The sequence below is a fragment of the Trachinotus anak genome, unplaced genomic scaffold, assembly GCF_046630095.1.
Source record: "Trachinotus anak isolate AG129_WGS33_773 ecotype Australia unplaced genomic scaffold, CSIRO_AGI_Tana_v1 ptg000019l, whole genome shotgun sequence".
Classification (NCBI taxonomy): Eukaryota; Metazoa; Chordata; class Actinopteri; order Carangiformes; family Carangidae; genus Trachinotus; species Trachinotus anak.
Genome location: NW_027273870.1, coordinates 16,826,463 through 16,840,572, shown reverse-complemented (window position 1 = coordinate 16,840,572; position 14,110 = coordinate 16,826,463). Strand labels below are relative to the sequence as shown.

The window sequence follows — 14,110 nt, the reverse complement described above, 5'->3', positions numbered from 1 at the left end:
ACCAAACAAAAGATCAACATTTAAACTCAAAACATCAGTGAAATCATACTATCAAACACTCAACATCAACCTACAGCTTGTACTTTGCATCTTGTTACACCGACCTATTGGTCTGGCCACAGGCATCATCCCAAGGTAGAGCACCTGAAACTTCTGAACCAGCTCTGTCTTTGGTGTGGGGAACTCTGCTGGGGAGAAGCCACACACACATTTAACAGTTGCTCATAAGAATAAACATTTCACTTCATGTAAATAACCACCAGTACACATTTACAGACAGTCCCTCAAGTGTAGCCTGCCAGCTTCATATTTGGATGCTCACTCTTGTCTTGCTGGCATCTATATCTCAATGTCACAACATTTCTAGAAAAAGGATGAAAAATTCTCTGGAGGCGACTGATTGAATAATGTGTTTGTTTAGTTTTCTTTAGCATTATTCACTTTGCCAAAAACACAATTTTTTTCTGTCCCAAATGATGAAGGCACCCCTCTATGTAATGCAAAGGAAGTTGGAGAAATTCTTTAACTCAGCAGCACAGCCAATTATTTTCCTCTGGCAGAGTGACAGGGACTGGTGACAGAAATAGCTCATTAGCATGTTAAGGACTACATGTGATAACCAGTTCTTAATTTTTATCTTTTTTTTCCCAAGACATCTATGTATGTGTTTATGTGAGCTACCAATCTAACACTCCTCTCCTACACTGTCTCCTCCATATCAGTCAGATAATACACTGGACCATCCAGTCCTCTGTACACTGCTAACAACTGTTAATGGTACCCTTTGGAGTACAGGTAGAGCTGTGGAGCATTGTTTTGCTCCATAGCATAGTTGGTCCTTGCTTTGTTTGTATTGTGCATATGCATGTCGAGAGTTGGCAGTGGCAGTTGGCAGCAGTGATGCACAACGAGGAATAGAAATGTGCGAAAGGCAAGGAAGAAGAAGACTACAAGCAAGTAAATATGGATGTAAACAGTGCCGGATTTAAGATTTACCAAATTAATTTTTTTATGAGGAAGGACGCGCATTCGACACATTTGGTCAGGTTTCAAGAACACACACAAGACATTTTGGTGAGTAACACACTGCAAAAATGATTGTGTTTACAAGAGAAGCTCGTAGGGCACCTTTAAGGCCACACAGACCATCCATCCATCACTTACTCAAAGTGATGGATGTGAATCTTCTGAAATACATAGATTGATTTCAATGGTTCCAAAATAATTCACTGTATTAGCCCAAATATAGGATGACCTTTCTTATGAGATGACCCCCTCCCCCTTTACAACATCTGTTTTTAGAGAAAATTTCTTTTTGGGGATAGGCAACACTTTTGCGTTCATCCCTGAGATACCATTAATTTAAAGAGAACCGAGTCCTCATGACTGAAGCTCTTTCTCTCGTGGAAGAAAAATATGGAATATGGTAATATGTAAAACCACATTTGCATACATTTGTATGTCACTCACATACTCGCACTCTCTCCTGTCAGTCTTTTTTCAGCTCATCATCTGTGAAAGCCCTAATTCTTGGCTGACAGATAGACAGCTTTTCTCCCTGGTTTACTTCTGCAGTACAGACTCGGGGAGTTGCTGGAAACTTTTCAGTTGTCATGATTTTATTTCCTCTGTGGCAGCAAAACATGTTACTTGAATGTTCAGAGACTCCTGCAAGTTAAACTGGGATTAAAAAAAACACTTTTAGGGCTGACTGACTCACTATGAACATACTTGTAACACTCACTGGCCTAGTCAAAAATTCTTGTCTTACATTCAGGCAAATACAGTATTGAACAAACTGCCCTCATGTTCCTGTTTCTAAGTTGTGTTGATTTGAACAATGAGATGAAAACACAGCTATTTTTTTAGATTCTCTGCTCTTGCAAAGCGTCCCAGGCAAGTGATAACCCCCTTGAATCTACTGATGCGTGTCACTTATCGCATTCACTCTTACACTCACACACGGAGAGGAGTACTGTATGTATGAAGCCTACCTTGTAAAGGGAGATCTAGTCCTGCCTGCATCCTGTCCTGGAGAGAGCCTCCTGCCATCGCTTTGGCATTCTTTCGCTCTGTCATTATCTGGAGAGAGAGAGCGAGAGAGAGAGAGAGAGAGGGAGAGCGGGAGTAGAGCAAAAGCAGATACAGAAATATGAGGAAATAGCGTGTAAAAACAGAGCAGAATTTTGGTATAACATGGCAGAGACAAAGAGAAGGAGGGTGAGGAGGCAAAGTGTGAGAAAGTGCAAGAGGATGAGGGAGGAAAAAAAGATGAAAGAGTCAACAAAAAAAAAAAAGAGCTGAGGAAAACCTAGAGCAGCTTTACCCCTGATACTGTCAAAATGTCTACCCATTCCACCTGGGGAGCACACACACACACACAAACACACACACACACACACACACACACACACACACAATACATTCTCACACACACATTAACCAGGTCACACTCCTCTTTCTAAAGCAGGGTAAAAGCTTTTCCTGCAGCACTTCTCACAAAGAGAAACACATGCAATCACAGGACCAGACAGATGAAAACAGGAAAAATCATCCACACACAGCAAATCTGCATCTCAGCAACCCCTGTTGTGACAAATTCTTTGCCTTTCTCTGCATGAAACAGACGCGGTGATCTATAAAATAGGCTGACTGTAGAATGCAGGCACTTAGTATGAGTATGATGGCTGTGAGGAAGGACAGATGGCTCCTCTCTCTAAGAAATTACATTTCAAGAACAAATATTGTTAAAGTTGGTGGTCAAACAGGATGTGGAGGCAGCGCAAAGGAAGTCATTAAGGCTTAAACCCTTAAAAATTATTTTAATTCTGTACAGAATTAAAAGAATTCAACACCAAATTGTATAAATATGAATAAAGAAAGCCTTTTTCCAACATGGAATCTAAGTTCTAAAGCTGAGCAAAATGAGAGCGCATTAATTCCAAGTGAGTTCAGTGAAGAAAGCAGACAGAACGCTGTTCTTCTTACCCTGTTTGCATTAATCTGTATTAACATGAGACTGGACGCTCTGATAACTTTTTGTTTTGGGAGAAAAATACTTTGTATTGTCTGATAGTTTAGACGAGTTTAATCTAGTCTCTGGATCTTTTGAGGACTGCAGGTACTCTGTGCAAAGATTAAAATGTGTTCCTATACGGTGTCATAATAAATATGACAAAACAATACAAGCATTTTGTTTCTTTTGACAGGTTTCAGTTCAGTTTTTTAGTAAAATGAACGGTGATAATAACCATAAGCACATTTTTCTCGTCTCCCTTTTTAGTGGCAGGAGAAACATTCTGCCAACAGGTCAACACTTCATCTGAGCCCACTTGCCAAATCCAAACTTGGCCTCATGTCCACACCCTCCTCCAGCGTGAATCACTCACCCGGGAGCAGATCTCATGCAGACTGGTGGCGATGGCTTTGGCTGGCGTGTCACAGCGGAACACATGACATTTCAGGATCCTGGTGTTTTTATCCCTCGCCACATACGCAAAGTCCCTGGGAAAGAGGAAAACACAGGGTTAGTGAAGACACACAGAAAGGAGAAAAACACCAGGGGGATGAAGATGAGAGAAGGGTCTGTTGGGCTATTTTCAGTACCACTTGGAGACAAGAAAGATAAACGATGAGGCGGTTGTGTGTACTTTTGATGTGTGTGCGTGTGTGTCCGAGAGACTGACAGCTCTTGGAGACAACATGAGAGATGAACTGACCTTTATCAATCTGATGAATACAGAACACACACACACACATACACACACACACAAGCAGGTTGATAGACCCCAGAGATCAATAGAGCAGTGTGATGCAAGAAGAAGCAGAACAGAGTGACAGCAGGGAAGAACTTTCCCCTGGGCCCACTGGAGCTGAAAACAATTTAACTCTACTGAATAGAAGGAATGAAAAGAAGAAGAAAAGTAGATGGAGGGAGAGAGGAATGAAGATGTAGAATACTGTGAAGAAGAAATATAGCTGCACAAAATTAAACCAGTACAGCCTCATGTACACACACATGATTTACATCATTCAAGGATGCACATAAAAACAATCTAAATCACTTTCTTCGAGGCGTGTGCTTCAATATGCCACGCAATAGGAAACACGGGCCTGAGGGTTAACAAGATTTCTGAGCCCAGACCCTGAGGGGAAACTCTCCACAAAAGATGTATGAGTGCATACTTAAAAAAATTTGCTGGTGGCCAGAGACGGACAGAGGAGGTCACCTTCATTTCCTACATCTCCAAGTGTGTGCGCACAGTCTTACAATACATCAAGAGCCACTTTGAAGACAAGAAAAAATGAGACGCAGAGGAAATGAAGCACTAAGGAATGACAGAGATGATGGAGAGATACTAGAGGAGGGTCGAGGGATGAAAGAAAAGAATGTGTTTACCTCTCTCTGTGTCCAAGGAAGCAAGGGAGGGAAGGCAGACAGTTAGTAGAAGAAAAGAGAAAAATCAAATCTTACTTTCCCCCTACTAAAAGTGACAAACAGACCCACTGACACACATAGAGAATTAACCTTGAGTGACGTATTCATTTATTATACAGTCTCCATATGTATGTGTGCTTGTGGGTTGAGGGGGTCAAAGAAGCCCTGCGGGTAATTTTTAATGCATACTTAACCTTGAGGTGAAATGTGAAGAAACGACAGAAACTGAATGAGGTGCGAAGGAGAGAGAGATGGGAGGAAAACCAGAACAGAGGGATGTTCTAGTTGGGCGCAATTAGTTTTAATTGGCTGCTGATGGTTTGTGTTTCCTGAAAGAAATGAAGGAAATAGGCTGGGAGTTTTTCTAAAACTCATATAAAAAGGTGGATGTTGAGAGGGGGAGTGAGAAGAGTAAGGAATATAATGAGAGACATGTGAAACACTGGGGGAGGAAATTGGAAGTGAACTGCAGAAATGTACATGATAAAGATAAAAGCGTGAAGATGAGGACAGAATAAAACACCCAGATGATAGGATGGGGCGGGTATCTAATTTTGAATATAATCTTATCATTATGCAGATGCCCCTGGAAATGTCAAGCTTGCTGTGACACTCTGTAATCCTCATGGCGATAATGTGTTTCGTGGCACATGGGGAGACCACTCCAATCTTTAGCACGCGTGTATCCCTGAGAGTGTGTGAGAGTGTCAAATTCCATAATATTAAAACCCGGTTGCTGCTACTACGTCCCTCTAACGTCTTCAAAGTCCAACAACCTATAAATGAATAAAAACAAAAGCAAATATTCTACTGGTATCCCTGCATTGCTACACAAACATTTTAAATATTTAAAATCTAAACCGTGAAGTGAATTTTGGATGCACATTTAGTTTGATGAAAAATATTTTACACTTATATCATATCATATCATATCATTGTTAAGAGCTTCTCTACATTACAAACACTTTTTCTTTTTTCCAAATATCAAAGATTCAGATTAGCACAACTCCTTTATTACATCATCTATTTGTGATAAGCACCCAACCATGAGCACACTACCACACATGCTTCCACATCCGACCTTTACACTCCACCTGAGTTCCTGTGATTTTTTTGAGATGCACACCTCACACCAGCTGTACAAATCAAGCCACCCCTGCTCAGCAACATCCCCTACAGACTGAGGCCTGATCACACTCATCTCTTTCTTTTCCTGCTACTTTATAATAAAACAAAAGTGAAGTAAGACATAGGTATATAAATATACTCACAGTAGTTTGTTTTCCTATTTGGGCAGGTAATCCTGTGTCTTCACACACTCACACCATCTACTCATGGTAATACGGCATATGTGCACACACTCCTCAACCTGTCTGCTCCACACCCAGTGAGCACTAACCATACCTCCCCCTCTGGCAGCTTCATACCCCTCTCTCCCTCTCTACTGCCAAAACCCCCCTCTCCTCTCCTCGCCTCCCTCTAACCATCTCCTCTCCTCCTTCTCCTCCTCCCTCTGCTGCAACTGAGGTATTCCCACTGCTCTCACTCTCCTGCTGTATGTAGATGTATGCAGAAAAAAAAAGGGTAAACACTTGGAAAACCCACGTTCGTTTTATCTGACAGTGTGATCGTAAGTTAAAAATATACTGCAATATACACCACTGCATATACGAGCGCGAGTGAATGAGAGATGAGAAAGATCCCTCAGGCAACAGAATTCTGCAGTTCTGCTTACGCCAAGAGGTTTTAGTGTTGCCTCTTCTCCTGAGTGCACTCGTGCCTGTGTGTGTGTGCATACATGTGCAGCTACATGCCAGCTCCAATTATACCGCAGTTACCAACCCCTCCAGTCCACATCACCCGGCTGTGCCTGATAACCTACATTCGGTATCCGCTGGTGCATGCAGCAGCAGTGCACAGTGCCCTCCACTGGCTGCCCAGCAGCACAATCACACTATGTTTATTTAGAAATTCATTTTAACCTTCATACGTCAAGGAAAGGCCTGTGAAGCTCATTTGCTCGTAGTTTTTCCTTCACATATTTACATTCGGGAACATCAAAGACAGAAGCAGCTCAGCACAGCGACAGTTAAGCCTGAGCTAAGCTGAGGTGAAAGTGAGGGACTGACAGTCTGGTGGGGATTTGAGGAGAAAGAGAATAAAGGCCATTCTGCCTCTCATCCTCTCCTTTGTACTGATGAATTAATCTTTCAGTAGCATCCCTTCATCATCAATCATTATCTCCTCTCGTCTGTCTGTCACCACACTACCTGTCTGCTGCCCTTCATTGTTACCCTGACCTTTTACTGAGTGTGTGTGTGATGCACCATTGACTTCGTTTACACTGGTGACTAATCTATCACATTAAATATGCAAAACTTAAACCTAAACAACAAAAGGATATTACATCACAATATGTCCAGAAGATGGGTTAATAACACTGAAATAATAATCTTTACACTGCAGAATCATTAAAGGTGAAAAAAAAAAAAAAGGTAATGTGGTTGCCACAATGACTAACCTGCCATTGTCCCGGCCAACGCCCCAGACCCGGATACTTGCGATTGGCTGAGAGTGAAGCACACTGCGGTCCATGGGGTCTACCAGGTTCAACATATTATTTTCCAGCACCAGGTACATGTCCTTCCCCTGTACACAGAGACAAGCACAGACACACACAAATCCTTCAGATCTCATCACAAAATCCTTATTTCACGCAGCTTAGGACATTTAAAAAAAACTGGTGCTTTAAAGGTCAGGTGCTTACTTTTGCTTGCCTATAAAGTATATATGCCTGTGTGGTTTTATGAAGGGTGCATAAATGTGTGTGTTTGTGTGTGTCATTTGGTTTTGAAGGCCTCTAAATAAATTATCAAACCCTAAAAAGAGGGGGTGGGAGATAAAAGGTTATTGAAAGAGGGATGTTCTCTCTGTTCTGTCGCTTCACATTAAACACAACCACTGCAGGAAGAAGGAAAAGACTTCATAACATTGCTCTACTTTCCTCTTTACATTCCTCCCTCCTTCCTCCATGTCTTGACATACATTTCAGAAGACTGTCGCCCCCTGCTAACTTCTGTTGCTCTTTTCTTTGCTCCGCCTTCACCCTTTATTCATCTTCCTAAATCTGTACAAGCACTCTTCCTCTCCAGATCTTTAACTTCCAATAACTACAAACTTGTCACCCTTTATTTACACCCACAAAATGCATATGCGCACATACTGTTTGAATACACTCTCCCTCTCACCTCTCCCCAGATGCCGACAGTGTCTCGGATGTCGTTCTTGCAGTAGGACAGCTGTCTGATGCAGTTGTTAACAGCGACACTGCTCTTTCCAGGAGCCAAGTCTTCCTCAGCCATCTCCACCCATCCAAGAGAGCGCACTGCAAAACACTGAAAGAAACACAGATGCAGCAAGTGATGATACTGCTACTTACAATACATGACTTAAAGACATATCACATTTTGATACATTGCTATTTGTCTCTAATAAGGTTTAAATATCTTTTTTGTGTGTGACCTTAATAGCAGTGCCATTGCGTTTAAAATACACTTCCAGTTTTGAACTTGCAAAAATTTTGAGGATGAAGCCAAACAGTTTGAACTCTACAAAGACTAACAGATAGGTAAACAGATGAAGACAACAAAACATGTTGGTAGAGAGGAAGAGAAAAAGAAGAGAGACCCATCCATCTGTCCTCATCAAGTATTCATTTGACTTCAGCAGTCCATTCAGACAGCACTCTGAATACCCGAGATCCAATATGAAAGAGGTCAGAGAGGGAAAGATAAAGACAGAGGTGACAGACAAAAAAGTCAGTCACTATCACACTGACCAGTGGTGTCATATACAAATATTAGCCACAAAAAAGAAAAAAACTAATCCAAACATCTAAAGCTGGGCACAGACTAAATGAGTTTTAAAATCCAAATTAGTGTTAAGATCAGGTTGCACCACGCACTTAAAGAGAAACGTCATAGATGTTCCTCTCTCCAATCTCAAAAGTGCACACGCTATAAGATTTGAAAATAATAGTGCATTATATAGCACAGGATATTATTAAGATTATCAGGCCAGCAGGAGCAATCAGAGAGCAATGTACCATCTCACATGATCTCACATGACTCCATGGGGAAGATGTCTATTCTTCAGTGAGAACTGGAGGATTGGATTTTACATGAGTCAGTTTTTATATCTGTCAACAGTAGTATGCTAGCTAACCTTAGCCTGCTTGGCAGAACAGTCAGCTGCTGTGGGACTGACATAATCATCTATATTTGAACTCCTAAATATCAAACATGTTTAATATTATCAGCGCAGCCCCGATGAGTGTCCGAGCAGTTTGAGAGGTTTAAGACTGGATCTGTGAGCCCCTCGCATTACCAGATAATCATTCAACATCGGTACCAACTAAGGGACCTGTGCCCCCGACCTGGTCACAGTGACCCCATGACAAACCTCTTGACCCACAGGAAACATTGCACACACACACACACACACACACACACACACACACACACACACACAAACACACACAAACACACACAAACACACACAAATGATCCCACAGTGCCTGTCTACATGTTGCCACAATTGGTGGTGAAAGTTGTGTCACTGATCCACACCAGCAGGTGGTAGCAGCTACATGATACACAAACTGTGCAGCCTTTATTATAGCTTAAGGAAATTATAAAAAAAAACATGGGTTTTTTACTGGAGCTTATTAGTACAAGGATTTTATCCTAATGATTCAAGGTTTGTTTAGTTGAATGGCAGGTGTGTGTACTGGAGTTATCTGGTCAGTCTTCTACCCTTTGATAGATATAAATTGTTGTTGAGCGAGGTCTTGTTTGTATTTAACTCCCTTATTAGGTAGGAAGGCACAGCTCCAATCTTGATACTGCAGTGGGCTGTTTGCTGCCATTGTTGTGTGTCAGAGTGTGCTACCAGACCAGATGCCCTGACTGTAGGTCTGTGTTTGTGTCTGGTATTCATCACAATGTCACTGTTGCTAAGGATTGTGAATTTCTGCCAGACATACACACAGAGGGAAACAGACACTAGACAGCCAAATCAGCACCACGTCACCAAGCTGAGTGCTGGCTTTAAACTCTAATCTGCAACGCTTTAGATCTATTCAGTCATCTGTGGGAACAACACACACACCTTGGAATGTATTTTAGCCTCCCTGCAATCTGCTGCGGTTTGTGACAGAACGAAATGACTCTATATCAGGCCAGATAAATAATCTATTTTTCAGTTTAATTAGTTGGATTCTAAATTGAATTTATACCTCGAGCTGACATTTGCTGGCAACCGTATCAGCCAAATGGACGTGGCATTCAACTGAGTAATATGTTATACTGAGCCTGATCCTTGATTAAACTCTTAAATGTCTCATTTGAATCTTAGGTTTGGATTTTAAGGATGCCTCAATAATTAATGCACCAATGTGCAGCATGGAACTGTACTTCTCTGTCTCACCACTGGGGGGCAGTTTTGTTTAGCTCTCTCTTCCCTCTGATGCACAGACGCCCACCATGATCAACATAAACACCATCAGCAAGCAAACAGGATGAGGGGACATAAAACATGTATAAACAACTCTGATGTGACAAACTTTAGATTCTGCAAAAGATATTATAAAATTGGAGGTTTTGTGTCAATCACGCATGCAACATATATATATCGTTTTTTACACTTTACATAAAGGCAATTGAAGTGCCTTGCCTTTGCTTCTGGGTCACTGTTGACACTGCTAGACTCTTCTTCTTCCACTGCTGGACGGCTCCTGAAAAAAAAAAAAAAAAGAAAAGGTTAAGACAAGTGGAATACAGGATGCAGTTAAAAGATTAGCAGTGTGTCTGTATTACCACTGCAACCATTAACGGCTTTGTTAACAAGGTTCCTGAATCTACCAAAGCTACTGGCAGTCATTACACTAATAGCGAACATGGAGCCATTTCCTGAGTGGAAGAACTAACTTCCTGCTTTGTCCGGTCTATTTCACTCTTAACACTGATTTAAGAAAAGATTAGAGAAACTAACTAGACAGTACTAGGAGAGAGACCAAGACCGAAATTAAAGCATGGAGGTAGTGTGTCTGTTCATGTGTATCTGCACAGGTATTTTACCTTAGCTTGAGTGACGCATAGCGGAGCGTAGCACCCTCAAACTCCTTCAGACTGGGGTCAGGGTTCACCGTGGCTGCCTGCAGGTCCTGGTGCACACAGGTGACATCATCAGACACCAAAATACCACCTTCCACCTTCAAGCCTCTTTCACACATGTAACCTGTAACATTGTCAGTCATTCTGAAATGATTTTTGTGTTTATAGCCCTAACTACCTTGTTATTTTGGCTTTTAATTTGGGGTATTTTTTTTTTTTTTTTTACTTGTCATTATTGTTTATTTTCATTTCAGGTTTTGACCTTTGTTTTTACTCTAGACTGTGATTCACTTTGGGTATCAACTTTGTATGAAAGGTGTTGCACAAATTAAGCTGAATCATTATTATCATTATGATAATCATTATTATTATCATTCACATACAGCTGTCTTTAAAGAAGAAAAACTCTGTCAGGTCTGATCCCACAGGATGTCACAAATCCAGACAGATAAGAGCCCTGTCGGCTTCAGTACTTGGTTTTATTTTTAGCTCCTTTATAGTGTTTTGGTAATCCAGTTCAAAGTGTTCCAGATGTATTTAATTTACCCTTTAAAATTGTTTGCCTTTAATGTTTAATTTCCCGACAACATAGCTGGTGAATGCAGATCTGTTTGGCATTTTCAGATGTGGAACTTCTTACTTGTATATAAACCAGCATACAGTACATCTGGACCTCCTACAACACTGAATAGTTTTCCAGAGAATGTTGGTGCTTTTATTCCAACTAGAACGGTGGTAGATGTCCAGATATCTTACCAGGCCATGAACCACCTCATTGCATCTTAAACAAAAATCACTTCAGTTCCAACACAACATCCATGTACAATATTCATGGGTTACAGGGCATGTGGGAGAGGGGTTAAAAAAATCAAAAGCCTGGCAGGAACCAAATGTAAATATTATGACCCCACACAGTATATGCTAGCATGCATCCAAGTGTGGGCAGTATCCCCTTGCTGGATGGAGAAATGGCACTGGTGCGTTATGTGTAATGGGGCATGCTACTTCAAGGAAAAGAAGTTTGCACATAGTATGTACACACACTTCTGTGTGCAAGCATATTCAGATCTGTGCCAGCAGGAAGGAAAGATGGAAATATTTAGCCAGATAAGTAAAGAAAGAAACAAACTGTTGAGTATGTTGCTGCAGCCAAAAGACAGAGATGCTTGGACACATCAGGCGTGACAAAATGCTGTGGTTGTTGCCATTACATTTATGTTGAAGCATCAGCCACACATGCTTTTGCCCAGGCAGTGAATTTCTAGCGCATAATGCATAAATGCACACAGTCAAAGAGTGGGTGAAGTTAGACCAAGAACAAGACTCATTGACACAGAGTCCATTATACTTGCCTTCCACACCTCACTATCAATCTTTCCGCCAAAATCACTCCACACCTGTTTCTACATACAGTGTTAAAACACACACACACACACACACACACACACACACACACATATAGTGGTGGGCCGAGGATTGAAGGGTCATAGGTGGGAGGGGAACGAGGGAAGAAAGACAGAACAAGGCTCTTAGCCAACTAGCTCACTCCACACTGAGCGTCTGTTGCAATAAGGAGCAACCCACCAAAAACATTTCTTAAATGAGACACTGTTAATCAAGACCTTAAAATATTTTCTCAAATGTTTCTCGCTCCTATTGAACATTCACCTCACTACTGAGAATCTACTGATTCTTGATTAGTATAATATGAACAAAACAGACATACAGTGCTTATTCGAACGGTGACACTTTTTTGTTGTTTTCACATAATGGATGTGAAACTGGCTCTGACTTTCAGCTTAATCTTAACAACAAAATGTCAATGTCCATATAACCAGATAGAAAACCATTAAAAAAGAAAGTGCAGACAAAATATTAATCAAAATATAAAAAAATTAAATATTAATTATTAAAAATAAACAGATTACTGGGAGTTATAAATGTATTGCACCTAGCCTCAGTGTTTGTTATGTTCTACATTGTGTTTTTGTATGAAAAACTGTCTTTGTCTATGAAAGGTCCCAAACTGTTGTGAGGTTGTGAATTTTTTACTGTGCTTGTTCCTTGTGTGCATTTGGAACCACTGTAGCCTCAGTCATTGTTTTTACTTCAAATAAAATGCGCTGAAGCATAGTGTCAAAAAAAAAAAAAAAAAAAAAAAAGTGCCACTGTCCAAATACTGACTGACTGCCCTGTATGTGATACAAGTAGACATACATCATAGGTACAATAATATACACACACATTCAGATGCTGTAGATATCATTTTTTTATCTCTGTGCCCCACACACAATATTAAGCACAACTCAAGGCTACTGAGTGGCAGGTGAGGAAAATAACACAATGTGGAAAGTTTTAAAGTACCCCACCTTGTCCTCATCTTCATGATGCTGAGAGCGACACTCTTGATCAGGCACCCCCTGCAGAGATGTGGAGCGAGGCTAAACATAGGGGGGGAGAGAGAGAGAGAGAGAGAGAGAGAGAGAGAGAGAGAGAGAGAGAGAGAGAGAGATGAAGCATTACAAAGTGACTAAAATCTGCATAATAAGGATTTAGAGGAAGTATCATTCCATCACGTTTGTCTGTCAGGCATTCCTGCTGTTGTGACACTGGCTAACACTCAAGCTGTCTGCAGGTCGCCTGCTCCAGATAGATGTGCCAGAATGAGATTGTGGCACATCTATCTGTCAACATCAGTCCATTCTCACTGGATCAATATTTTATCTACACCACGCTCCTGTCTATAAATCTCCCTTCCTCTCTCCATTTCCCTCCATCATTCTGCATGATTGACTGACTGATTGACTCGGTCTTCTTGCATTCCAGTATTCCGAAGCCAGACTGGAGTATTGGTCCTTGCTCTGTCTCACCCACTTTGTCAACTTGTCTTGTTGGATATTTCTGCCAGGCTTCCACTTATCTCAGCCAGGGCAACAGAACAGACTAATACATTCTAATCTCTTAAATTCCACATGGAGGCTACACAACCCGCCTTTTACAAAAGGTACATATTAAACACATACAGTATGGAACAGAGATATTTACACTGAAAAACAGGGTTTGTTGGTCACTTACAAAGTAGCAGCTGTTGACAAATCCACATGTGGGGAGGATGGGCTCATGAGTAGAGAGAGGCTCCACTGAACTGTCAGACGTGGTGCTGCCCGAACGAGTTGACGCCCTGAAGAAGACCTCTGCCTGGCACGACTACATGCACGCACACGCACACACACACACGCACACACACACACACACACACACACACACACACACACACACACACACACACACACACACACACCAAAGCACAGTTATTAGAAACTGTGACTGACTATCCACAGACATCAGCAGCTCTTCAGGTTTTAAGGAAATGACAGATTTCCCTTGTTCAGACTACCATTAAGCTTGCATATCTGACAGTATTGTTATCAGTTGCATGGTTTAATCTCAAGGTCAGAAATGTCTTCTGCAGGTGTAACACATGGGCCACTTGCCTGGG

The 14,110-nt window shown here is 41.3% G+C and overlaps 1 protein-coding gene across 8 annotated transcripts in view; it reads right to left on the bottom strand.

The window, feature by feature from the left end:
• The window catches only part of apbb2b (amyloid beta (A4) precursor protein-binding, family B, member 2b), a 50,375-nt gene that overhangs the window by 6,753 nt on the left and 29,512 nt on the right, over positions 1-14,110 (bottom strand). For 3 of the 8 annotated variants that reach the window (XM_071503671.1, XM_071503672.1, XM_071503673.1), the window contains exons 6-15: positions 13,687-13,818; positions 12,981-13,052; positions 11,964-12,014; positions 10,576-10,661; positions 10,172-10,232; positions 7,687-7,833; positions 6,960-7,087; positions 3,390-3,504; positions 1,995-2,082; positions 75-188 (exon numbers count right to left, since the gene is read on the bottom strand). In XM_071503671.1, the coding sequence (XP_071359772.1) occupies positions 75-188; positions 1,995-2,082; positions 3,390-3,504; positions 6,960-7,087; positions 7,687-7,833; positions 10,172-10,232; positions 10,576-10,661; positions 11,964-12,014; positions 12,981-13,052; positions 13,687-13,818 (994 nt within the window). The remainder of the gene's footprint in view (positions 1-74; positions 189-1,994; positions 2,083-3,389; positions 3,505-6,959; positions 7,088-7,686; positions 7,834-10,171; positions 10,233-10,575; positions 10,662-11,963; positions 12,015-12,980; positions 13,053-13,686; positions 13,819-14,110) is intronic. The other 5 variants (XM_071503676.1, XM_071503674.1, XM_071503678.1 and 2 more) reach the window with 5 other exon arrangements.